This window comes from Columba livia, chromosome 1 (genome assembly GCF_036013475.1).
Source record: "Columba livia isolate bColLiv1 breed racing homer chromosome 1, bColLiv1.pat.W.v2, whole genome shotgun sequence".
Taxonomy (NCBI): Eukaryota; Metazoa; Chordata; class Aves; order Columbiformes; family Columbidae; genus Columba; species Columba livia.
In genome coordinates this window covers 172560425-172585701 of record NC_088602.1, presented here as the reverse complement: position 1 = coordinate 172585701, position 25277 = coordinate 172560425, and the positions used below count along the sequence as shown (strand labels likewise).

At 48.0% G+C, this 25277-nt stretch overlaps 2 protein-coding genes across 2 annotated transcripts; one reads left to right on the top strand and one right to left on the bottom strand.

Moving 5' to 3' along the window:
• Nucleotides 1–4486: 4486 nt before the first annotated feature.
• ATF4 (activating transcription factor 4) lies at nt 4487–7586 on the top strand. Its single transcript, XM_005510081.4, has 3 exons — nt 4487–4733; nt 5823–6137; nt 6648–7586. The coding sequence occupies exons 2-3, from the start codon at nt 5921–5923 to the stop codon at nt 7493–7495; spliced, it is 1065 nt and encodes a 354-aa protein (XP_005510138.1). The 5' UTR covers nt 4487–4733; nt 5823–5920; the 3' UTR covers nt 7496–7586.
• An 8577-nt stretch (nt 7587–16163) lies between these two features.
• On the bottom strand, nt 16164–18614 carry RPS19BP1 (ribosomal protein S19 binding protein 1). The gene is made up of 4 exons (XM_065046925.1): nt 18483–18614; nt 18259–18399; nt 17872–17969; nt 16164–16918 (listed from the first exon to the last, which is right to left on the bottom strand). The coding sequence occupies exons 1-4, from the start codon at nt 18529–18531 to the stop codon at nt 16784–16786; spliced, it is 423 nt and encodes a 140-aa protein (XP_064902997.1). The 5' UTR covers nt 18532–18614; the 3' UTR covers nt 16164–16783.
• Nucleotides 18615–25277: the final 6663 nt, after the last annotated feature.

Here is a 25277-nt window from a genome sequence, read left to right as displayed (position 1 = left end):
GTTACAAGTTAAAACTCACCTCCCTCTTAGCAGATCTGCACAATGTTTTTACTTGTGGCAGCTGGCCGCAGCCTGGCTGATTCTGAGTAACTAAGCCTCTGGAGAGCCATATTTTGTGAGCTATCGGCGCGTGCTTGGCATGCCCACATTTGTTCAGTAAGAAAAATGTAGGTGGACAACCAGGATTGTTTCCACATCCGTCTAAAATAATTGAACTGTAAGTTGCAAATGTAAATTGCAGATTTAATCCTTTTTTTTTATTAGTCTCATTTCAAATGTCAGTGGTATTTACATAACAGGATGGAAACAGAAGACAGTGAGGGGGTGGGTAAGCAATGAATGATTTATTAAAGATTCCATTTTCTGTACTAGTCCAAAACAAACGAGGCAGAGCATACGGCTAACTTATTTTCTGTTTGTATGTAATAAAAGATGGACGCTAACACCTCCCAGCCTGATCTTTAATCACATATATTTGCTTTTCAATCTAGTTTTAAAATGGAATGTCTACATAGCAATCCCTAAAGAGCTTACGATGAGAAGCTGGCAAGAAAAATCCTTCACGTATCTATTTGTGCCGCATGAGGAGAGAAGCAACCAAGCACTGCAAATTAGCCTGCGCTGTAGAGGTTGTAGGTAACTCTCCCTCAAAATTGCTCAGAATGTCCAGCTGCTTTCCCTCATTCCTCTGTTGTGCTTCCCTTGTCACTCTGTCTCCAGGAAAAACTCCTGCTGGTCTCTGGGAACGCTTTGCTCATGGAAGTGCAGGGTCAGGACTCCAGCCTCTTCTGATGGAAGGTTCAAAGGACAGAAATTATCACGAGAATCCCCTTGGGGACTTGCCCTCACACTCATCCTTCTGCCCTGCAGGCAATGCCCCCTCCTTCTCAACCACCTCAGCAGGGCCCAGGGCCGGCCAAAAGCCCATCTGCCCCTTCCCCAGGGCACCGGGGCTCTGTGGGGTCCCAAAGCTGCCTGCCCAGTGCCACTGTGGGGGTCACGCCCTGCCTGATGCAGCGGCCGCAGCTCTCCCAGCGCCCCAGGAAGGAGCAAACATCACCATCGCCGCTATGTTCACCAGTCACCCCCCTGGCCAAGGCCATATATCCCCCCGCCTTGCTGCCCTTCTACAGAAGCCCATGGGAACTTCTCCCCCACCGACTGTCCCTGAGAACATCCTACAGAGACCAGCTAGACTGCGAGAGATGTTACTATGGAAACATCTACGTCCTCCCTGTCTTTTGTGCATTTAACAAAGTAGCTTTCAGCATGTTTATCTCCTGTATACTTGCTGGTAGAAGAAAACCTCTTTTCTTTCACAATGCTAACTTAAAAAAAACCCCAACAAAACAAATATATTGTCCCTCCATTTTAATAAAGAAGGAGGTTGGTCGGAAGAGTATTAGTTTTCCACCTCCTGGTGCTGCTGTTTGGCCAGAGGTGGCTTTCTGCAGTGCTGTATTTATCAGGGCAGTTTATCACTCCCCAGCAAGGTCACTTTGGCCGCTGCTCCGCAGCGAGCTCAGTGCTGAGCAGCTCCATCCACCTGTGCCTGGCTCCAGGATGGATCCTATTGACCGCAGCTCTCTGTGCTGAGGTAGTACCCGGGGCAGGAAAACAACATCCAGGGGGCTAAAGCTGTTAACGTGTCAGCAGGAGTTCATTAACCATGGGCACAAATTAATCTTCATTCACGTGCCACCTTTTTGCGCCACAAATTCAATTTTCTTCAGAGCTGCCAGACTTCTCTCCACAATCTTGGAGACACTAATGGTGGAAAGGAAGGCTTTTAGACACGCTTGAGTTTGCAGCAGGTAGCTGGTAGTTCTTCTGCTTAGTAAATACTCGTCATTTTCTTTGTACAATAAATCATTTATTGGGCTTAAAGGGGTACCTTTTACCTAAGACAAAACACTCTAGCCACAAAGGAGAAACCTCTGACATAACGTGCAAATGCAGAGAGATGATTTATAAAAGAATTGGGGACGTAGCTCATGACATTATGTAATGACAGTCATTCTGCAGTCCTTCAGGGAACAGAGAAAAACATGCTGTTCGCTGAACAGCTGGCTTCTGCTTACCTGATTTCACATTTTGGATTGGGGATTGTTAAAAAATTTCTGTCTGGAGTTCATAGTGCAGACAAATTTCCACATAGATTTACCCACAAAATGGAAACCAGGCAGCTAGGAAACAGGCAGATCTGGGTTAAGTTCCTCATTGTGTATTTAATTTTTGCTTGCGTGATTCTTGCTCACACATACCCAGAGTCCTTTTGGAGAAATCTATAATTATCTTTTCAAGATGAAGGATTGGGTGTGTGTGGCATTTGTGTTTATTTAGCTATGATTATAGGCGTACAATCACCCTTTTCTTTTCACTTAAAGGAGGGGCAAGCAGGCACGACGGGCTGTGAGAGCTCTCCCTTAGCCAGTGAGGGCACGGAGATGCTGCCCACCCGGCCAATCACCCCCTGGGCTCCCTCCAAAGCTGCTGCATCCTCAAATTTTGGTTTGAAGCAAGATCTGCCCGCTCCGTGGTGTATTTAACAGAACAGTCATCTTAGATTGCTCAAAATCATCTTAGATTGTTCAACTGCTACTGTGTCGTTTTCTGGCGTTGGAGGGCGTTTTTCTCTGCCTCCTCCATTTTAATGAGTCATTCCAAAATCTGTGCTTGCTTCTAGACAAAAAAACAACAAACCACAAACCAACCAAAACAAACCCAACAAACCAACAAGGAGGAAAAACTACATTTTTCATTAAGCAGCTAGCATTCAGTTCACAGATGCAGAGTGACAGATTTTGGTTTGTAGTGATGATGGTAACATCAGACTGCTGAAAGTAGAAATCAGGTCATGGGTGCCCTCACAAACTGCCAGTCAAACTGTTTAATAAGTTCCAGGCAGTTACACCTGAGCAAACTCAGTGAAGGCCACAGCTTTGCACGAATACTAACTAGAAAACAGTGGAACCTTCTGCAGAGCAATTTGACCTGCAGGACGCTGATGTTTGAACAAGCAAGGACCCACCGTGGCTCTCAGAGCTGATGGCATGCTGCGAGGCTGACAGTGTGGAGAAGCAACCATTTGAAGCCAGATAGCTCTGGCCTGGTGAGGAAGCACACAGGTATCTATCCTCCCAGCCCACTGGTGCTTGTCTGACCCCAGTGAAAGGATGAAGGGACTGAAACCAGGAGGAAACTGTTGAGCCCTGTGAGTTTTCTCTGGGTTTGCTGGCTGCACTGGCTCCTTGAGGGCCAGCTGGGCTGGCCGGACTGTATCACCAGGAGCAGGGTGAGGGAAGAGGGCTGCTTTCTTTCCTGGTAAATTGATTTAGATCAAACATCAGGTGAAACTGCATTTTAAATGCTTTCCAAGGTGACACTGTCCTTTACAGCTGTGAGGCAATGTAGGTGATCCATGAATGCTCACATCAGCCTGAGTAATGTCTGCAGAGAGAAGCAACCGTCAGCACAGCAGGAGTTCTCATTCTGCAGTGGGGAATAACCAGCTTCATTTCCAGCTCCTGCACAAAGGCACTAATTAGGTTTGTGCTCCCGGCCGCTCAGCAGCACGGCTCTCCAGCCAAGCTCCATGTGAACTGCTCCAGGTCCATACTGTGCCATGGCCGCTGTGAGGCGGGTGGGCACAGGTCAGAGACGTGGGTGCCATCATGCATGCAAACAAACAGCCCGTGTCCCTAAACAGCCATAATCTGAGCTCTGCATGTGTGGGGCTGGCAGGGAGGGAAGGCGACGCTGCCCTGGGCTGAGCGTTATCTGAGGGAGCAGGAGGCCATGGCGGCATCGCCTCAGCGCCGCAGGGGAGCGGTGCCAGTTCCGGCCTGACCTCAGCGGGACTTCGCGCGCAGAACAAAACGGGACACTGTATGTTAAAGCGGGGAACACATGCCACTTCGAGAGGGGCAGATCAGCGCAGGCACAGCGCTGCGCTGACAAACACGGCTCCAGCTCCCGCTGCCCCCCCCGACGCCATTTCCCTGCCCGCTGCTGCCGCTCGCCCGCCTCCCCCTTCCCCTCAGCATCTGGCCTCCGTCGGGTCCTGGCCAATGGCAGCTCACAGCGACGGTGAACAACCCCCCCTCCAGCCAATCAGCGCCCTGTTTCCCACGTGGCGAATTGCGTGATGCCTTCCATGCGATCGCCCCGTCTTTGTTGGCGGCTGAATATCGCCCCCCCGCCTCAACGCTCCCCGCGAGGAGGGGGGAACGTCCTCAGCTGCTCCTGTCACGTGACGCGGCCGCGCCTGGCGCGGAGTCGGGCGGCACGGCTGTACACAATATAGTCCCTCCATCCTTGCCCCATCGTGCAGCGGTAGCTCTAGTCGCCGTCTCCTGCGTTTAACCCGTAGCAGAAAGGAAGGAGACAAGTCCAGAAAGATAGGCTACAGGCCGACGGGCGCTGGTGAGAGCCAGGTGACGCTGGCGGAAGGACACCTCACGGCCGGATCTTGTTTTGCTCAATTCCGCTCGTATATAAAGGCGGCGCGCGGGCGCTGCCACCTCATTGTGTCTCAGTGGTTGTAAGTAGCGGTGGTATCAGTGTCTGTGCGCGCAGCAGCCTCCCGCGCGGCGCGGACCGGAGCAGTCTCCCCTCCCCTGGCCGCCATGGCTCTTTAAGGGCGGCAGGGCCAGCGGCGGCATCGGCCAGTGCAGCAGGGGCAGCAGCAGCGGCGGCGGCCTCAGCACACCCCCGGCATCTGCAACCATGGCGTGAGTATCGTGTGTGAGAGACGGGAATTCCAACAGCTGTGTGCTGCTAGGGGGATTTGTCTCCCCTTTTAAGTGGGCTTTGGAGCTGGGTTCATCACCCGTAGAGTATGGGATGGTATCTCCCAGGGGGGAGGGAGGAGAGGTATCTGGGCAATAGGACGGGAAGAGGGGGCATCTTTGTGTGGGCTCAGCCACGCCGGGGGCGGCGGGTGTCGGAGATGGCAGGAAATGCCACTTCAGAACAAAATAGAACGAATTCTCGTGTCTTATATCGTTCGAGAAAACTCATTTCTCGGAAGCGTGGGATTTTTTTCCATTTCATGGGGTTGCTGTGGGAGTAAGAGTAGCACTTCAGTGCGGGCGGGGGGGGTCTTCACCCCGCGTGGGGGATGCTGCTGTAGCTGGGGGGAAACGGGGAACTGGAGTTCTGAGTGTAAGTACCGCTGGGTGTACTGTCCGAAGACAACCGGGGCTGTTGGTACGAACGGGCAGGGGAGCTGTAATCCTTAAGTGCTGCAGCGGTCGTTCTGCCCTGGTGATTTGGAGAGGTTTCATAGCTCTCTGGAAACTCGGGTGGGGAAAAAAAAAAAAATGAAGTGGACGGTGCGTGTGTCACTCGATCTGGTATCTCACACAAAAGCCCCGTGCCGTGAGCAGGTTGATTGCAGGACGGGCCCGTTGCCCTTGGTCCGCTGTTCCCTGGGTGCTGGGCCCTGGGGAGCCGGCGCTGGAAACGTGGCAGGACACAAAATGGCGGCGGTGCCGGGGCGGGGAGAGACGGACGCGGCGGGATCGCGAAATGGCTGCGCTGCCGGCGGGGCGTGAGTCAAGGCAGCGGGGCGGGGCCCGGCCCGGCCGCCTCTGGGCGGGATGGAGCCGAGGGGGGACTCGCACCTGCTGCTGGCTCTGGCGAGCCTTTAGTGGGGAATTAAAAGCATAAAGACGTTCCGTTTTAGGTAAACAGCAGTGCCACAAATGGAAAAGTTAGACGAGCCCGTAGAGTGCTGCCACACCTCTAAAGTGGCCTTGCTTTTGAAAAGCTGCTATGCTGGTCGAACAAGTACTGATGAATTAAAGTTTTATTTGCAGGTTTTTCAAAGCACCACACAGCAGCATTGCTGTAGTTGACGAAAAGATCTTCTCCTTGTCTACATCCTTTGACACCAAAGCATTAAAAACTGAAGAAAATGAGCCTCTTGAACAACGAGATGCTGTTGGGGGATTCATTATCCCCCTTCAGCCAGCCGTGTTCGGTGGCTGAGGAAAGCCTGGGACTCCTAGATGACTACCTGGAGGTGGCCGAGCCCCTCGGTTCGCATGGGTTCTCCAGCGACAAGGCTAAGGCAGTCTCCTCCAACTGGCTTGCTGTGGACAGTTTAGGCAACACCATAGATAGCAGCCAGGGTAAGTAATTTGTTTGCATAAAGTGCATCAGTCACAGTGGCACATAACATTGAGCAACATTCCAATTAAAAATGTTGAAATTGGTAGGTTTTCATAAATATTAATGCAACCTCACATGCATACCTCTGCTTGGAAGCCATGTATACCACAGTGCTTGCACAATACAGGCTTGCTGGTTATTGGACTGGTGTATGGTAAAATGACACTTGTGTTGCCCTTTTAATAACATACCAGCTCCTGTGGTGCTGTTTCTTGGCAGAGGTCACAAGAAGCAAGCTGTATGTTTCAAATAGCCCTGAATTCTTCTGGTCTTGGAGTAAGGGGGAAGGAATGTCAGAACAGCTGACGGCTTCCATGGTACCCTGCAGGCTTACGTAGCTAAATGGCAGAGGATTTTTTTAATACCAATAGAGAGGGAAGATGTTACAAGATTAATTTCTAGATTATTTTCAGGTGCTTAAATTGCATTGGTAGCTGTTTTACTGAAATAGTAATTTCTTTATTGTACAGAGGATGCCTTTTCTGGCATGGAGTGGATGGTGGAGAAGATGGATCTGAAGGAATTTGATTTTGATGCCCTGTTAGGTATGGAACATCTGGAAGCCACCTCACCAGACGAGCTGATGGCCACGTTGGAAGACACGTGTGATCTCCTATTTAACCCTACCATCCAGGAATTTCACAACAAAGAGCCTCCACTGATAACTGACCTAATCACCCATCTCCCCGAATCTCCCATGGGAGCAGATCCAATGGCCCCATTCGCTTCCCTTTGGTCCTTTCCCCTCTCCCCAGGGTCTCTGACTTCCACTCCAGACCATTCATTTAGTTTAGATCTAGGTAGTGAAGTGGATGTTCTGGAAGGAGAAAGAAAACAGGAGGGCCCCACCTATGTGGTAGTGATCACCAAGTCCGAGAAAGAGGAGGAGAACCATTCAGATGACAGTGGGATATGCATGAGCCCAGATTCCTATGTGGGAACACCCCAGCACAGCCCCACCCATTCACTTGGGTCCCCCCGTGACCACCAGTTCCCTACAGATGCCACCTGTGGCTCTGTGCGGCCCAAACCGTACGATTACCCTGCAGAGAAGGTAGTGCCAGCAAAGATAAAAGGAGAGAAGAAAATAGATAAGAAACTGAAAAAGATGGAGCAGAACAAGACTGCTGCCACGCGATACCGGCAGAAGAAGCGGGCGGAACAGGAGGCGCTGTCTGGGGAGTGCAGAGAGCTAGAGCAGAAGAACCAGGCCCTGAAGGAGAAAGCAGATTCCCTTAGCAAGGAAATCCAGTACTTAAAAGATCTGATTGAAGAGGTCCGCCAGGCCAAGGGCAAAAGAGCCAGAGTCTCTGAGTAGGGTAGCGAGTAGTGTTCATGTGCATGTATATAAGCTTGCTGCTGAAGCTGTGTATTGCTGTCTAATAAATTATTTTATAGTAAACTTGCAATTTTGGTGTGCTATCTGGTTACCTGTAAAACAAGCACAACTTGCACCACACAGAGGTGTAAATACAAACACGAAGCTGTAAGGGTGTATTGATGTCTTCAGGGCAGAATGTGCTGTTCTGCTGAGTAATGGGTGCCTTGCAAGTGCCCAGAGAGTGCTGTCAGCCTGTACAAGTGGCACAGTGACTCCAGGGGCTTGTCACCTCCAGTTCACATACGTTTCAGCAGTTCTACATCAGATATGTAAACTGAAGTGAGGGGTGTCAAAGTGATGTGCACCCAGTTCTCCAGTAGCGAAAGCCTTCCATTTAAATAACGTGAAGGGTCTGCAAGGTCTTTGTACAAGATAAGCCAAAGACTCTGGTGGGAGGGTCATAATTTCTGAAATGAGTATGAAACATGAAAAAAATGGTTGTGAACATAAATGGGAAGAAATGAGTAGCTCACTTGGAGATACTCCAGAGTGAGTCATGGCGGTGTTGGACTGGTTCCTCTGGTTTCTCATCTCCACGTGGTTCCCCAAATTTGTCCAAAACATGGGCAGGAGGTGTGTTTTCTGACCCAAGATGGTGGGGGCAGTAGGGGCAGCTCTCACACTGCGGTAAGTCAGCTGGGCCACATGGGTGGGGTTACTCCTAGTGCTCTGAACGACAGAAGACATTCAGGTGTGAAAGACTTGGAGGCGTCTGACAGCCAGAGTAGTGTCCAATTGGAAGGTGTAAACATAAATTTAAATCTGCCAAGGGAACGGATTGGTCTATAACGCCAGATCAGCTCTACTGTGAGGCAGCGCTGGGGCTGGTGAGCGAGCTGGAGCAGCGTGTGTGTGCTGGGGACACGGGCGGGGGTGGTTGACAGCTGCAGCCTGGCTCCTGGGGTTTGCATTGCTCAGCGGGGCCGCGGTAGGCAAGTTAACTCTGGCGCCAGAGCGTGGCAACAGAGAAGATGCAATGGGGAAAAAATAAAACCCTACCGTGATGGTGTCTATCACACACTGAAGAGAACTTGGATGCAAAGATGAGAGGCAGGAGCCTGTGTAGCAGGGTGGTTTCTGCCTGTAGATTTTAATTAACGCACTTCTATTACAGAGTAAGTTTACAGTCTAGGCACTCAATGCAATGAATTTTTTTGAGGCTGGTTCTAGTTCTGTGGGGTTCTGTCAGCAAAGTTCCACATCCAGCATTGCCACACTCTGCTAATAGAAGCTTCAGGATTTGGGACATTCAATTTTTAATTTATTTACTTTTTTTTGGCCACTGATACCCCGATTCAGCAGTACCTAATCCCCGCTTGGCCTGCTGGAGCCAGCTTTGGCATGTGGACACGCACATCCTTCCCCAAGGAGTTAAGATTCCTTCTCACTTGCACTGACATGACCCGGTAAGCTGCCCAGCTCAGGCACCTGCACATCCCAGTCTGGCTGGCACTCACACGCAGTGTGGTGGCTTCAGAACTGGCCTTGGCCAGAGCTGGGCTCCAGCCAGCACCAGAGCAGGGACCAAAAAGGCCTCTAATGGTATGTAAAACAGGAAGTCATTTGTCTGATTGCAGCCTTGTGTGGGGTGGGGGAGAAGGGTCTGTGTTTCTGACACTTAAGCTCCTTGTGTCCTCAAGCTACGGCTGCAGTCCCCCAACCCTATTCATTGTCCAAGCCATTAGCTGGTGTGTGACACGGGACAACAGCCATGTGCTCCGGGTCCTGCTGCCTGGGGTCTCCTCCAGCAGCAGATGAAGGAGGTGGCTGCTGGCAGCAGACAGCCAGTTGCTGGCAGGGAGGGCTGAGCAGATCAGGCCCTTGGTGGTGACTTGACCTGCCTGTGCTTACAGCTGGGGCCTGGGTGACACGAATGCTATTTCACTTACAGCAAAAAGACTCTCTCTCAGGAATTAGGGCTCATGACCCATTGAAAATGGGTAACTAGGACCCTCACCTTGGGTTTCATAAGGCAGTGAGTTCCCTGTTGTTTCAGTAGCCTCAGCCTGGACTTCCTGTCTTCATGGAAGCATCTGCTTCACCTCTCACCTCCCAGACAAGTGTTCTGACATGTACTGTGTAAGTGGGCAGCACTGCAGGCTGGCAGCACATCACAGTCCTGCTTCAAGTGCTGCTTTGCTCTCCAAAGCTTATCGATCACCGCATGCGGGGATGGGGGGCTGTTCTATTTTGTGAGGTAAAGCAACCTAATAGGTTTCTTTTGGAGCAGCTGAACCTGCAAGGCTGGGGACGGGGCTAACTAGAGGCAGGAAAGCCCAATGAGCGGGACAATCTTGCCCTTGATGGGTCAAATCTGCACCTGAGGTGACTGTTGATGTGCTTGATCTCAGCTGAGCCACAGAAAACAGGGTGACCTGTATGAGCGTATGAGCAAGTGGCTTCTCTGTGCAGAGCAAGCCTCTCCTCCCCATGCTGATCCCCCTTTCCAGCCTTGGGGCAACCACTTCTACTTCCCTTAGAGCCATTGCAACTTCTGCTTAAGCCTGCCTGTGTTGTGAGGGTAGTGGGCATATTTTTGCAGCCCTTGCTCAGCTCACCCAAAGCCTGGAAAGATGTCAGTACCTTTGTCCACCACCCCGTGGCAGGGCTGTATGCGAGCCACCCCTGACTAAAATGACGTTTTTCTTTTTTTTGAGTTCATGCTCTGCAGGCAGATGAGGCAGCGTCTGTGCTGGCCAGTAAATACATGGTTCTAGTTTCCACAGCCCTCTGGAGAGTATGTAGCTCCAGTTAACCAAATTACACTCACTCCAGGAACTGAAGATCAGAGCTGGGAAAGGAGACAAGGAATGCATGACACACCCATCCTGCTTCACTCTCTGCCCCGTGCCCAGGTGTGTGTTTTATAGGACTCCTTGCAGGAGAACCAGACACTCGCTCTTAGGGAGCAGCTGGCATCTCTACTGTTTGCTGCGGCTCTGAGCTTGCAGCTTTGCAGAGGCAGCCGATATGGCAGCCTTATGCAACGCCTGCTGAAATGACACCGTGTTTCCATACTTAGTAACTTCGTTAAGATTTTACACTGGCTAGAGATTAGAGATGACTCTTCCGCTGCGTTTGTCATTTAGCCTTTTCCTCCCGGCTTGTGTTAGGCACAGCTGGTGTCACACCACTTGGCTCTGCAGCCCAGCAGCTTGTTGAGCCTGCTGCAAGAACACCAAGGACACAGTCACGTTACAAACCCCAGCCCACAGGAGAAAAAAAGGTCTGAGAGCCTCCTGCCTGGTGACTGATTTTACATTTTGCAAACTGCAGGAGCTGTCTTCTTTTTCTCACAGCCTCTCAGAATAAATACGCTTCAATCGAGTCCTTGCATACAGTGCGATACCATGTCCAGAAATAGATTGTAGTGCGTGAAATACAGACTTTACCTACCCCAGGAGCAGCTCAGTTCTTCTACATACTTAGAAACGGCAGAATTTCCCCAATATATGTTATATAAACGCTATTTCAATCTGAAATTGGCACGGCTGAAGGGATTTCTGTCTCAGTTATTTTTCCTCTGAATTAGGGGCAGTGAAGTGGACTTCACACGCACAGTGTGGATGACCCTCAGGCTGCTGATTCCTGAGCTGACTTTGTGCTACACGGTAAACATGAGTCTGATATTCCCATACATAACCAAACAACCCCTGGCGGTTCACTATTCACAAAGCTGCTCTGACAACATACAGCCTCTTCTCACGAGCTTGTTTCTGCTGTTATCACGATATTTATAACCACCGTCCTCTTCGCCCTGCCTCTAGAGAGACACAGGCGCTTGCACTTCTCTTTGCAAACAAGAAGAGGAAACCACCCCCCTGACCACTTCTCCGCATGCCTGCACAGAGAAACAGATGCACCTTTGCAGCACGCTTACAAAAATAAATCCCCAGCTGCAGCTTTGGAGAATGGAGGAAGAATGACGATAAAATCTTCCAAATAGCTTTTGCCCTGGCGGAAAGCCCAGAAATAGCTGCAAGGACAGGCTGTCCTTTGGGAGATGAATGCTCCCTCAGCACTGCTGAGCTAGATTGGTAGAATGAAAATGTGGATTATCCTGATCGAAACAATTTCACACAGTGACAGTTTGGTCACAGCCCCAAAGCCAAATTTTCTCCAGAGAGGAGTCATGTGCCTCTTGAAAAAAATATACTCCTTGACTTGCCTGCATTTCCTACAACCTCAAGCATTGCCTCATCTTTTTTTAAAGGTATGGTTCAGCTTTTGTTCTCGGCATATCCATATACTTTCTCTGTTTTGAGATGTCCCTTGCTTTCTCAACCCTCACTACTGTGTAGCCCCCTTTCTTCTCCATGTACTAAGCCTGTTTCTGATTCAGAAAGCCCTTTTTTTTGGTGTGGGAAATTACACATTTTTGTTTAGAATCACGTTTTCTTTATTTTTCCATAGGCTTAGGCCTTCAAAAATGACAGGATCTATATTGTCCTTCCTATATGCATAATTTCCATGTTGTGTATACTATTTTTTTCTTAATACAGTTCGAGTAGCTTCTGGAGACAACCTCCCTTCCTCTGTCCTCCTGATGTATTCACAGCCTTGCCATGCAGCCCAGCACATACGCTCCTGTTACACTTCATTTCCAGTGCAAGGACAGCCTTGGAGTCTTACCATGAGTAACCCTTACTGGGCCAGAAAATCTCATTTCTCCTGATTTTCCCATTGAAACGCTTCAGGTTGTTTAGCTGGGGCTTGTGAGCTCTAGCAGAGGAGCCTGGTCCCCCAACCTAGGCAATGCTGTTTTGGTTCCTCAGGTATCCCAGGTATGCTGTCCCTGCATTATTTTCAGCGTACTCATGCAGTGTCACAAGCCACCGAATGAAGCCGGCTCTACCCACAAGCTCCAATTTCCCTATTACCTAGGTGCATGTTCTCCAAGTAATGGCTAGCTGCCTCTCATTTCTCCTTCAGCTCTTTTCCTCCCTTTTACATGTATGCACCCTTCAAAAAAATGGCAGGGAGCAAGTTCCAAGTGCAGCAGACACGTCAGCTTAATTTATATAGGGCAGAGAATTTCCTTGTTCTGGAACTCCTCTGCATCTCCATTGCAGCACAGGGACAGTCAGAGAAAGAGACGTGGTCTTTGCCTCCTGTTAAAGGAGATAAATGGACTTGTTGGCACACAAATGGTGCAGCTCAGGACAGGCCAGCTTGGCTGGATTACTCGTTAGCCCTGCCAACAGCTGATTTGTTCAGAAAAAGCTGCCTGTAAGCCTGTAGACAGCTGCAGAGCAACCTTCATGCTTTTTATGTCTCCTGCCCCCACCAGTTAGTGGTTGGCACTGTTAATCCTATTTAATGTAACTATGGATAGACATGCAAACCTTTAATCTGTCTCAAACCTACTAACCCTTCAGCCTGGCTTGGCTGCAGTTCCATATTTTGAGCAGGCATTAGGCAGCCTGTCTTCTTTTACGCTCCTCATTTTTAATTGAATTGATGGGTTTCCTTGTCTCAAAATGAGAAACTTCCTTTTGCTGTAACTTTTCATTTGTGAGTTATTCAGGGCACTGCTGCTGTGCAACCTTTCTACAATAACCAATCCCTTACCGGAGGCATTTGGGAGCCCAGCAGGGTTGTCAGTGCTGATGCTGTGCTGATCATCAGCAAGACTGAAATGGGAGTCAGTCCTGAAAAAGAAACAAGAAGCTGAGGTTCCCAAAGGTTTTTAGGACCCTCCCCCCGGTATTCCCCCACAGCTTTCTTCAGCATATTAAGTCATATTTGCCTGAGCAAGTTCTACAGTCTGTCTTTGTTCCTTCGCAGCCAGGTTTGTTACAGCTATTGCATTTCAGAGGTGAAAAATTGGTTAGTGTCCTGAGCAACTGCATTTTCTTGGTTTACATTTTCAGTCCCTCCCCCCATGTAACACTGATATTATCTGGTGTTGCTTTCTACACTAAAGAAGACTTGCTGACACAGCAGAGGCTGCATCGGTTTGCATTGGCTTGTACCTGTCCAAGCAAATATTCCTATTTGCTTTCCATCCACATAACAGGGGAATCAATAGGGCATTAACTGGCTTGATGAATCTTATTCACAAAAAGCTAACTCAACACTGACCGTCTGGGGTTTGCTCTTCTTCCTCTAAACTATGTCCCTGGAAAGGTTCTACTGCGTAAATAACACTCCAGATCTTTTATTTGCATTTATATTAAAGCTGTTGCTGCCAGCTCCCATTCCCACTCGCTGCTGCCCGGGGGTGGGGATGCACTGTAAAAGGGCACCCCCTCCTCCTTCCCCAGCTCTGCCACCTCTGTTCTCTGCTGCAGGACACTCAGCCGGTGTCGCAGGGCTGGGCAGGGCGCCAGCAGCCCGATGAGCTCAGCCAGCACGCAGCCCTCGAGGTGCCTCCCCGCACCACTGCTCGCGGCTGCGCGGGACAGGAATTCCACCCGGCAGGTCTGAGGGCTGCGGTGTCCGGCGTGGGAACCAGGGGTCCGAGGCCAAATGGGAAAAGCAGCTAGAGCAGCTGCTCCTTCCCTGAGCCCCTCTTCTCTCCTTTGTGGGGCCGCAAAGTCTGGCTGTGAGGAACAGAGATGGCACAAGTTGCTCTAAGACAGGCAACTCTTGGGGTTCCAGCACCGCTGAGGAGCTGGTATGCTCTAGGCACAACTAGACCCTAATAGAGACAGTTGGGAGGATGGGAAGGTGCTTAGCTCTAGCTTATCATCGGGCACATGTAACAGGCTGGTACCCATTCTCCCCTCTAGCTTGAACACATTAACCTCAGGGGCCAACCAACTCCTGTCCCTGTCTCCCCAGTGTGCAGGTGGCACTGCTGTTCTTTCTAGGAGCTCCAGCTCTACTAGAGGTGGAAAATCAAGGCTAGAACACATCAGATCTTCGCCCCAGCAGAAGGTGGTTTATCTAGAGCCACCCATTCATTTCTGCTTGGTTTCCTCCCACAAGCTCCAGCTTAATGTAATTAAGGAAACTGTTGACTGTACAACGAAGTTTTATTTCACATGGCAAAATCCAGTCAGTCAGGTACCTTTACCCTCTTTAACAATATAACAATGTAGCCACAAGAACTATGCTGATTACTTGTGTTGGTCCTAACAGTCTTCCAGCCTGTAATCTTTATTACTGCCATCCAACTTGAAGACTCCACAGACCAGGGGGAGTGGTGTGTTATCCTAGGGGAAAACTGCTGTAGGCCTCACTTCTAATTTCCTTGTTAACTTTGTAAGAACAGCTTTTCTGTTTGCTTACATTTGCAAGCGAACAAGCTGGGTTTTGTACAGAAAGAGGGAACCCCATCTCCCGAGTGCTCCTTTCTGGAGCAACAAAGGATGGTTTTGCTGTCCTCCTGCAAACAGCGTGTAGGAGGAAATGGTAGAGGAGGTGCAGGGGGTGATGCCGCGGGCCTCTGTAAGGTCAAAGGAACTACCAGACACTGAGGGCTTGGCACAAAGTAACACCCCAGCAATTTCCTGCTTTCAAGTCAAGCTGTGGCACTGCCAGCTTTTTCACGCTGTTGGTAGTCTTTGTGACACCTCCAAACATGAGCTGCGTGTGTTCAACCAGCTCGCACACACTGCAGCAGGCGCAGGGTGCAGATGTCTTAAGACACATGCTGCACACGCATTTGGCTCAACTACTTTTTCAAATAGTACTGTTTCCATTCTTTTAAGAAGCAGTCATTCTCTTTTTTAAACATCTTTTTTAACTTCAGTAGCAACAAACAAGCTGAAAAAGAAGAGAACTGGTCTTTGAACTGTTCTATATTTACCACTTTTGGCTGCAGATAGTTGAACTTGGTCCTGTTACAAGAAATCCCCTCCCACATGCTATTATACAATTTCCAGAAAACACATATTCGCTATTTCCCCTGTCTGGACCTTGTACATCTGGGTGACCCTCCCTCTCATGCAGACAAGAGGGAAAGAACGCAGCAAAGGAGGAACAGCCTAATGAGGACACCACTGAGAATTACAGTCAAAGGGCAGGGAAAGGTTACCAAACTCCCTCCAGTGCTGACATCTAACCCAGCTGCCGTGCAGGTTAGGCAAGCCACTTGTAATCAGCTCCTGAGTCTAAGCAAAGCTTGCCATTAGCCCCTGTCCTTACCTCTTCTTTTCCAAAGGGAACACACTTCCCATCTTCTTCGGCAACGGGCAGGAGAGGGCAGTGGCAGGAGCATATTTACAGTGGCTTAGCAAGGAAGAGTGTCTGTAACAACACTCCCACCTGCTGGGCCTTCTATTTGTTGCAGCAGAGAATTGAGCTGCTGGTAGAAAAAACTTCTCCTCAACCCAGCACCACAACCTCTGCCTCAGATTTTAACTTCATGCGGAGACTGACACCTGGTCACAACCCCTCCTAGCTCCAGAAGCTGGCAGCAGCCAGCAGCGGTGCCCTCCTGAACCGCGGTGAAAGGCTCGGTCTAAAAATCCAAAGGACAACTTTATCCATGCAAGAGTTCTTCCTTGGAGAGACCATGAGTAGGCAAGACAGGAGTCATCTCTGTTCCAGCCTGCACTCTTTGAAGGCCTGAGCACGTCAGGGAGATTAAACACATGTGTCAACATGAATCAGAGAGGTAAATCACACAACTGAGTCATCCTAAAGAGAGGAATGCTTCGATCAGAACAGTGACACCATTTATCTTCATCAGTTGTAGCCTGTCATCATAATGACTATTACAAAGGCAAAACCAGGCAGTGCCTGCAACAATTATTTAATCAAATGACATATACAAAATGACTGAAAACCCAACGGAGGCAGTAACAAAAATAAAAACTGCAGGGCTACTCCGGTTTAACAGTCTTTCAAAGCATCCTTCCCTTCTGATGATCTAGCACTGGTGGCCTGAAACGGTTCTCCATTCAGATACAGTACTTTAAAGCTCCCTGCCAAATTACACAGGTAGCAGAAGCCTTACATCCTGAGGAAGGGGAACAAGATTTATATTTGGCTTGGTTCACCCTTCTGCATTAAGAATGCAAGACATACTGGCTGAAGGGAGATAATTATAAAGACAACACATCTCAGAGCGAAGAGAACCTCCATGGCACGAGCTGGCCAGTCACAAGTTCTGCACAGATGCAGAGCTGCTCTGCAAGTGTGACATTAAAGCTCTGGCTGACAGACACAAGCGTCCTGTGTCCTGTCTCGGACATGCTGAGGAAATGGTCAGTCCTGTGTGTTGAGCACTCGGCTGCAGAAAGACTGGAGCTGTGAGAATCGCTGTCGCGTTGTTTATGGTCTCCCAAAGTATTCTCTCTCAAATTTACGGAAATCTTCCTCAGTAAAGACGGTGCCCTGAGGCTTCTTCTTTGCCACCTTCTTTGGAGGCTGATCTTTGGACTTCCTGCCTCTGATCTGTGCAAGAACCTTCAGACAATAAAAAAAAGGAAAAAACAACAGCCATTGTTATCCAGACCAAACCACAAAATGGTGATTTCCAAGCTCACCTGCAGCATCCCTGCAGTTCTACTAGTACCCTGTGATATTGCAGAATGCCTCCAAAGAAAAGTGAGAAGCAATCACTGACATTAACCAAAGCAGATGACTGGGACAACAGCAAACACCATTTGGAGTCAAATATGAAAACTACTCTGTGGTAACTGTCACACAGATAGAAACACTGAGTTCAATTAAGACCTTTCTGAAACCGTGACCTTCTTTTATCCTGTCTCTCCATGAGATAGCCTGAAAAACCAACAAGTTGGTGGAATTTCCTCGGTACTTTCTAATACACCATTACCTCCTCTCACAATGTCCAGCATGAGCAATACTGGCCTAAACCACTTGTTTTGTTTATGTAAGTTAACAGCCTGTATCTCATAAAAATAGTCCAATATTCTAGCAGTGTCAGCTATTCTCTTCAAATCCTAGCATGCACCATCCACCTTTTGGAGAAGACCACTGGTTAAATTCTCAGGTTATGAGAAACATCACTCAGGATGCTACAAAATTTCTATTACATGAGCTGGCAGCACATCTAGCTCTTTGCTAAACAGCCTCCAGCTACAGAGAAAGCCAATTTGATTGACAGTGGGGAGAAGGTCTGAACCAGGGCTTCTTCACCAGCTGAAGCTATGAAATACATTTGGTAATTAAGAAAAGCCAATAGCCATCAGCGCATTTTAACTAGTATAAAAGCACGTCATAGGGGACAACATTTCAAAATAGTTTAAAGCTTAATAAGTTGTTTTGCCAGGGCAGAAAGAAAGTTAACCTGACTCCTTCACACAGGACCTCGGCTGGAACATCTGGTGCTGACTCCCATTCACCCGTGTTCCTCTGTGGAGGCAGACCCCCAGAGAAAGAAGTGACCATCTTACTTGTTCTGTGATGGCTTTGTCTGCAACAAGTCGTCTCTTCAGCATGTACTGTAGGTTTTCACTCAGGTGGTTCACGGCTTTCTTCTTATGATACTCCTCTAGGTCGGAGCAGAGTGGGACAAAACACATCAGCAGCACACAAGGATCGATCAGGAAGGCCCCGGGAGAAAGAGACACTGCCACAGCCCAGGGACAGAGGTGCTTCCACAGACCAGGACGCGTTTAAGCGGGGGACACAGAGCAGGCACCCAGGAGGACCGCCCGGGGAGGGGCGGCTACAAGCGCCCGGGGCGGGCGGCTGCGGGACAGCACAAGGGAACCCGCTGCGAGGGCTGCGCAGGGCGGCAAAGCTGCTCCCCGCCCCGCTGGAGTCCGGCTGGGACTCACCTATCGCCGACTTCACGACTCTGCCCTTGACCGTAGCTTTGTTCCTCCGGGGCTCCGCCGCCGCCTTCCTCCGCCCCGCAGCGCCCGCAGCCCTGGGGCCGGCCCGCTCCTGCCGCAGTCCCGGCGGGGCCTTTCCCTGGCCTGCAGCGCGAAGAGGGACGGGGTTACTCGGGCCGCACGCTGGGAATCACCCTCCCCACGCCCCCCGGTCCCCGCGGGCCCACCCGGCGCCTCCAGCAGCTCCAGTCCCCGCCGCAGCAGCGAGGCCGACATGTTCGCGCTCAGCCCACCGGCAGCCCACTTCCGCCTCCTCGCCACACTTCCGCCCGGGCGTGAAGCCGCTTCCGTCTCTGCAGAGCCACACTTCCGGCGCCGTGCGCGGCCTGGCGCGCATGCGCAGAGGGCGCTGCGGCGGCGCTTGGGCGGGAAGGCCGGTGCGCCATGCTGTGGCGCCGTGTTGCGTGGGACAATCCGAGGCACGGACTGAGCTCGCATCGCCCACACCGGGTGCGCCCGCCTGTTCCTGGTGGCCCTTACTTATCGCCCCACTCTCCTGCCTCGGCAGTGTGTCTCCCGGCAGGCTTGCTGAGTTCCACCTGCAGTGGGGCCCGGGCTCCCCAGGGTCTTCACAGGGGTAGTGACAGGCCAGCAGGAAAGGGGGCAGCAGCAGCCGTGTCATGTTTTGTCTCGGTAAGACCCCAAAATCCAGGTTTAACGCTGTGCTAGACTCGTCAGGCACAGAGGTTCACTGCGCCATGAATCACATCTATTATTCAGTGTTAATTTAATCTATTTATTTAAAGCTTTCTTCCCCTTTTTTTGTCCCTCTAGAGATGATGCTAATATCTGCTAAATTTAGCTATCATCTGAATAGAGCTTATTCAATTATAGCCAGTGCTGGCAGTAGCAGGTGATACTGGGGAAGACGGAGAGAGGTTTATAGTCCCTCAGACATGTCCTGCAGGGAAAAAGTGATAACAAGTGGCTCTCATTGTTTCTCATAGTAATGATCTCTAATGGGGTCTGATAACAGTTAAACCTCGGTTCATTAAAAGACATTCATTCTCTGGAGATTGTTCTCCAGCCTCTGCAGATGTCACCTCCATGCCTGTCTTATTGTTCATTTGCTTCTGAATCCCTCCCTGTGTCTGCTGGTATGATGGTGCTAATACATTTGTCTGGACAGGATCTACTCAGTGCTCATTCTTGGCTTCAGGGCTGGGGAGCGTTAACCATTTACTACTTGTTCAGTGTGTCGCTTCTCAATTTTCCTTTTACAGTAATCTGAACTGTGTTTTTGATTGACTCGGAGGGACAGCCACCAGGTGTGTAATGCAGAGCACTTCTCCTTTTTCTTGTTTTCTGTTACTATCTAGTGGAAGACAGAGCTTGCTCAGCTCTTAGTTCCCTGCCAGGTTTGTCCCTCACTTGTGTGAAAGCTGACAAAGTTACAATGAGGTTATTGTAGTTTTGCTAAGCAGAAACTGAACAAACAATGAGTTAATAGCCTATGGCTCAAATTGAAGATAGCGCTAGAGAGCATTCTAGTCAACAGATGATTTGTTATTACTTGTATACTCACATTATCTTTCTCTTGGTCAGAGTGAGATAAATGATAGCTGCCGATGATCTTACCATGGGGAAAATGTTTACAAAAATACATCATCAGTCAAATGCTCTCTTTTAGCTCCTAAAATACAATTTACAGATTCTTTGTAAGCTGCTCATGGTTACATATTGCATAGTGTATTGAAGACAGCTTATTCTATTGGTTAAACACTGTATTTGTGTCATTTAACTTTATTAGGAACACCTAATGAAGTGTTACGCATGCTTGCTGTCAAAATGGTGCAACCTCATAAGTGCCTTATGAAGGCACCTAACGCAAAAACATTTTCGTTACCAGCACTATAAAACATGTTTAACAAATTAGTTTGGTACAGGCAGCACTGATTCATTGTCCTATTGATGGAAAATAAATGCCCTTTCTGCCTCAAAAGCAGACCACTACTGATACTATTCTATTTTGATTTTTGCTGTGCCAATTAATAAAGCTCTCAATTATGTAGGTCTCTCAGAAAATCTGACTCCCTTCTTATTAAATGCCTTCAGTAGCGAGAACCCATAACACAGGCAATGCTTCCTTTGACCAGCAAGGCTGAGTGCAGACTTGCTATGATTTTAGTCAGCAATTACCTGCAGAATAAAACTTAACAAGCACACAGGGGTCACTGTGCTGAGGAGGGAAGGCAAGGCTCTTCCTATAAGTGCATTCACAGTCTCCGGCCGCAGCGTCTGCTCAGGCTCTTGGAGCTTGTTGATGCACGAAGAAGTTAAGTGGGTGTGCGTTTTGTGGTAGGACGCGGTCCCCAGGTTTGGATCTGTTGTCAAAGATCATGGTCCAGCATGGGCCATGGGTTTTTTAACGCTTTGTGAAATCATGTAGCTATTATTAATACATTAGATTTCTTCAGCTCTTTTTGAGAGGATCTGGCAGGCTTTCTCAAGGCATTGTTAGAGAAGTTCCTTTTCCCCAGGTTTCCCGTAGCAGAGACTCATGCATGGATTACAGAAATTCTTCTAAAATAAATAATTTGTTTGCAAGGTACAGTGTAGAGCAGCTCGAGCTGCTGCCTCCTGAAGAGGGACCCTCAGCAGTAAAGAACTTGGACAATCCAAGGCCCCACCCCCCATGTGTGACTCCGGGCCAGTTGCAGAATTAGAGTCTGGAGTCTCCCTGGTTCTCATTAGATCTCTTGATTTTCATCAGGCAGGCTGTCAATTAAAGCTCTGACCTTCAGTTGCTATTTTGCACCTGCAGCTGAAGAAAATACATCCTTGGTAATAGCTGAAGCATCCTTTTCTTTTGTCTTCTGTTAGGTGTAGTTCTGTTCTGTTCCTTATCTCTGGGGATGCTGCTCCCCTGATCATCTAGCTTGAAGATCCTCAGGCCTTTTTTCACTTCACGAAGCAGAAAGTTTCAAAGGTTCACAGCTTGCAGAAGTTACACTATGCAAACTTACTTATGCTAAGCAAATTCTGTATTAGCAATTTCTAACCAAGTTCTATAAGAAGCAGTATACCCAATAGTTCAGTAAGTTAAGGCTTACTGGTCATTAATGTTTCTCTTAATGGCATTCTGGCTCCAGCTGTGCTTGCTCTTGGCAGACACTGTGATATTAGTTTCTGTTGTCTCTCTGTCCGAGTGGCTGTGGCACGACTACTATCTGTCACCCTCCTGCAGACCCGGGTGCAGAGTTTTCCCTTGTTCTTTGATTTTAGTAGTGAACTATGCTTACATATTTTCCCTGCAATGCTAAACAAGATTGGTTTATTGACATATTAGGAATGCGTGATCATCTCATAATAAGAACTGCATCGCGCCTGTGTATTATACGTTCCTTTAAACCTGTATATATCTAGAATTTAGGCATTCGGATCACATAATCTCCTCTTTTACATATCATAAACCGTAAAATATCTTCTGTTTACCTTAAAGTAAGTTGACTAACCTGTCTTTGATAAATCTGCTTTATGTTGAGCACAGCATATAAAATGCTGTATTTCTCTTTGCAGGAGCTTCTGTGGCTTTATTACTCTCATAGTGAGGATGTTCCTTATTTTGTCATGATATACACATTTAACTACCGCTTTCTTTTACCTGAATCACTGTTGAAAGCAGTTGAGCAGACCCTATAAATAGCTTTTTCCAGACTAATATGCGCTATTAACGTTTTAATGTTAGGAGACTTTTTGTCTATGTCAGTAAAAAAAAAATAAATCAGTATCTCATTGTATTGTTTTACGGCCTCTGCTCAAATTAAAATTTCATCCAAGGAAACTTCGTCTCTTTGTAATCCCTCAAAAATCAGTGCAGTTAGCTCTTTGAAGCACTTTGGGGACAGAATGAATGTCAAGTGGTGTTCATTTAAATGTATAACATCCAAATAAATTGCTGTCTTAGAGCCTGAATAATCTGACTTTGGATGGCAAAAACCACAAGTGCTGCATTTCGGATGGAGAATGTCTTTGTTTCTGAGAGTTAATATATCTTTGAAAGCTTTCTGCCACTAACGTTCATGTTTTATAGCTTTCTTTAAATCTCATGCCTCAGTGGATACTCATGAGCTAGCTGGCTTTTCAATTACAAATAACCCGTCATACAGATCAGTTTAAGTAACTTCCATATGTGAACATTATCAGTTCACTTTCTGCTTTATTTCTTACGGCATTGAAAAATGGAAATTTTCTCTGAATATTTTAATAAAGTTTCTGGTTCATCTTGGAGTGGCTATTCTCCCTATTAGTCCAGACTTCAGGAGATGTCTGAGATTATAGCACATATGGCCTATTCCACATTATTATTCTGTAGTACATGCTAACAAAGACATTAATGATATTTATGGTTAATCATGTTGCTGTCTGTCACAGTTCATGATAGCAGTTTGTTTGCCCTTCATGTATGTTCCAGCTTCTCGATTCAGGGGGTTGCACAGGAGTCTCACTCTGAAGGAATAATGTGAAGAGTGTAAGAAAACAGAGTGTAAGAAAACAGTCTTATGATTTTGGGGAATGGGATCCTGTTGTTTGAACACTTGGTATTGTGCACACTGGCACACATGTATATCTGTATTTTCTCTTCCAAAATGAATCAGCACAATTTTCAAGATGATTTATAACAGATTTTCACCTCTGCATATTTCTTCACATGAGGATTATGGAATGTGCTTTTCTTTAGGCAGCTGTCCAGTTTTGCCACATCCCGTATTCTGTATTTTCTCTTGAACAGCAGTATTCAAAGCTGCTGACATTAATATTTAGCTGTGTTTGCCAACTTGAAATAATTTGTGTTGTGGTCACTGTTCCTACAAAGAGCCGTGGATCACTGCCTGCCCTGTACCTCAAGTACATAGGAACCTTTGTCCCTTAACTGTGTGACCTGCCTCTGAAAAGCAATTTGACTTTCTGGCCTACTGAATTCAAACAAGGGCTGAACAATGCTTTGATGCATACGCTTGCATGGATAAGTGTCTAGTTACTTTAGATTGACAGAAAGTCTTTTATTCTGATTTATTTTTTAAATCTAGTGCAGATACCTACCTCATCTGCACACTTTTCAGCCTGTTACAGGTCACCAAGACGCTGGCTCTGCCTCACACCACTTCTGCAGATAATGTTGGCACAGGTTAAGATTAAATTGGCTTCCTACCACACTAGATGCTGTAGTAAGAAATGAACTCTGCCCCTGAACAAGACAAGAGTTATTGTCCTCCCGTACAGATGAGATAAGCAGGCACAAAGATTAAGCAACTCACAAAATAGCTGAGACAGAATGGATGCTCAAACTAAATCTTCGGACTGACAATGTAGAGACTCAGCCCAAAATGTATCCCCTTGTCCTCCGCCTGCTGTTTTTTGGCTCCAAATGGGAGGAGAGTGAGCATCAGTAGCTTTGCTGGAACTGTAAGAACCCACTTTGTAGAGAGAGGTTATATTTTTAAGAACATAATTGTTATATTTGGAAAAAAACCCCCACACATCAGGTCCTTCTTCAGGGCTTAGAATGCTTGAAGAAAGCGCTTCAAAAGAAATACTTTGCATATGAAACAGAGTTGGTGTCACGAGGTTTTTGTCGTCAGAAATAATGGAGTTTTGTATCCAGACTCACAAGAACGCCTGAACTTCCAGTGCCCTCATATTTTCTATCTTGGCCTGAAGGGACAAATCTCTTCAGAAGGGCATCTGTGGCTTGTGGACACCTCCTAGAGAGGAACAGGCGAAGAGGTCTGCAGTTGGAGGGGAGCAATTTCCTTCTCTCTTTCCCACCACTATCCTTCAATGTCAGGAGAGGCATGAAGTATGAGTAGTAGAAGGATCGCAGGGCTCAGAGTGACTGGCTTCAGTTTATTTATTTTTTTAAAGTTTTTTTCTCCCTGCATTTCAGCCCATCTTTTTTTTTTCCTTTTGTGGTTTTCTTTTTCCTTTGCTAGACTTCGTCTTTTCAACTGCAGCTTGACCTCCCTGGCTTGGCACTTGGCTGCCTTCTTTTGTTTCATCTTTGGCTTTCAGCTTACTCTTTATTCCTTCCTTACATTGTTTGATTGGTTCTTCTTAGCTTTCTTTTGTGTTTTAGTCAGAACTATAGATATTCCATGCCAGAATCTCAGAAATTCACCCCTAAAAATGTTCCCCTGCTGAATGGACAGAAAATGGACAAAATTGAAACAGGGATTTTGAGACAAGATTCTAACACTCTTTAACTAGAAGGATTTGTAAAAAGGCAGTAGTGTTTCTCAGTGCTGGAAATATTGTGGCTTTTGATGAAAAAGGTCTAATTTCTCCCAGGAAGGTTGTATTTTATCCTGATTACAATGGAAATAATGATTTCTCATGCAAAGAGCTTGGAAGTATACAGAGAAGAAGCTATATTAGAGCTGAGTGATTAAGTATCCTCATGCCGTGCCGATTTGAAATTGGGGAATGTCAGTTGTTGAATGTGGCTGCTTTCAGAGTAGTGACAAAGAGGTGGAAGGCTCTGTGTTTTGTTCCCAGCCTCTCTGCTCCAGGGCCTTAAAATGTTTACAAGCCCCAGAGCTGGCTCTGTATGCAGCAAAGTTTAGCTAGTTATGCTTGTCACCAACCATTAAGGGCTTGGAGACAGACAGGAGATGGGCTGGGACTGTCATGGGCTTTTGCTGCCTGAGGCAGGGTTGTTAGTGGATGTCTCTGCTGCTTGGTGCACAGTGGAGCTGGTGGAGCTCGGGCAGCGTTGTCTGCTGCTGCAGCTCCTGCCTGCGCCATCCTGTGCTGACACTGTGTGCTGGTGTTGGATGGGAGAGAGTTAATTTCCTTTGCCGTAGCTTATATGGGGCTGCGTTTTGGATTTGTGCTGGAAACAGTGCTGGTAACACAGGGATGTTTTAGTGACTGCTGAGCAAGTCAAGGCCTTTGCTGCTTCTCACACCACCCCACCAGCAAGTAGGCTGGAGGTGCACGAGAAGCTGGAAGGGGACACAGCT

What these genes read in the sequence shown, in the direction of transcription:
- RPS19BP1 (XM_065046925.1), bottom strand. Translation starts at nt 18,531, where the DNA reads ATGTCGGCCTCGCTGCTGCGGCGGGGACTGGAGCTGCTGGAGGCGCCG. An exon ending in GGAGCTGCTGGAGGCGCCGG is followed by an intron (nt 18,400 to 18,482) that starts GTGGGCCCGCGG and finishes TTCGCGCTGCAG; the next exon opens with GCCAGGGAAAGGCCCCGCCG. An exon ending in AGTCGTGAAGTCGGCGATAG is followed by an intron (nt 17,970 to 18,258) that starts GTGAGTCCCAGC and finishes GCTCCGACCTAG; the next exon opens with AGGAGTATCATAAGAAGAAA.
- ATF4 (XM_005510081.4), top strand. Translation starts at nt 5,921, where the DNA reads ATGAGCCTCTTGAACAACGAGATGCTGTTGGGGGATTCATTATCCCCC. An exon ending in CACCATAGATAGCAGCCAGG is followed by an intron (nt 6,138 to 6,647) that starts GTAAGTAATTTG and finishes TTTATTGTACAG; the next exon opens with AGGATGCCTTTTCTGGCATG.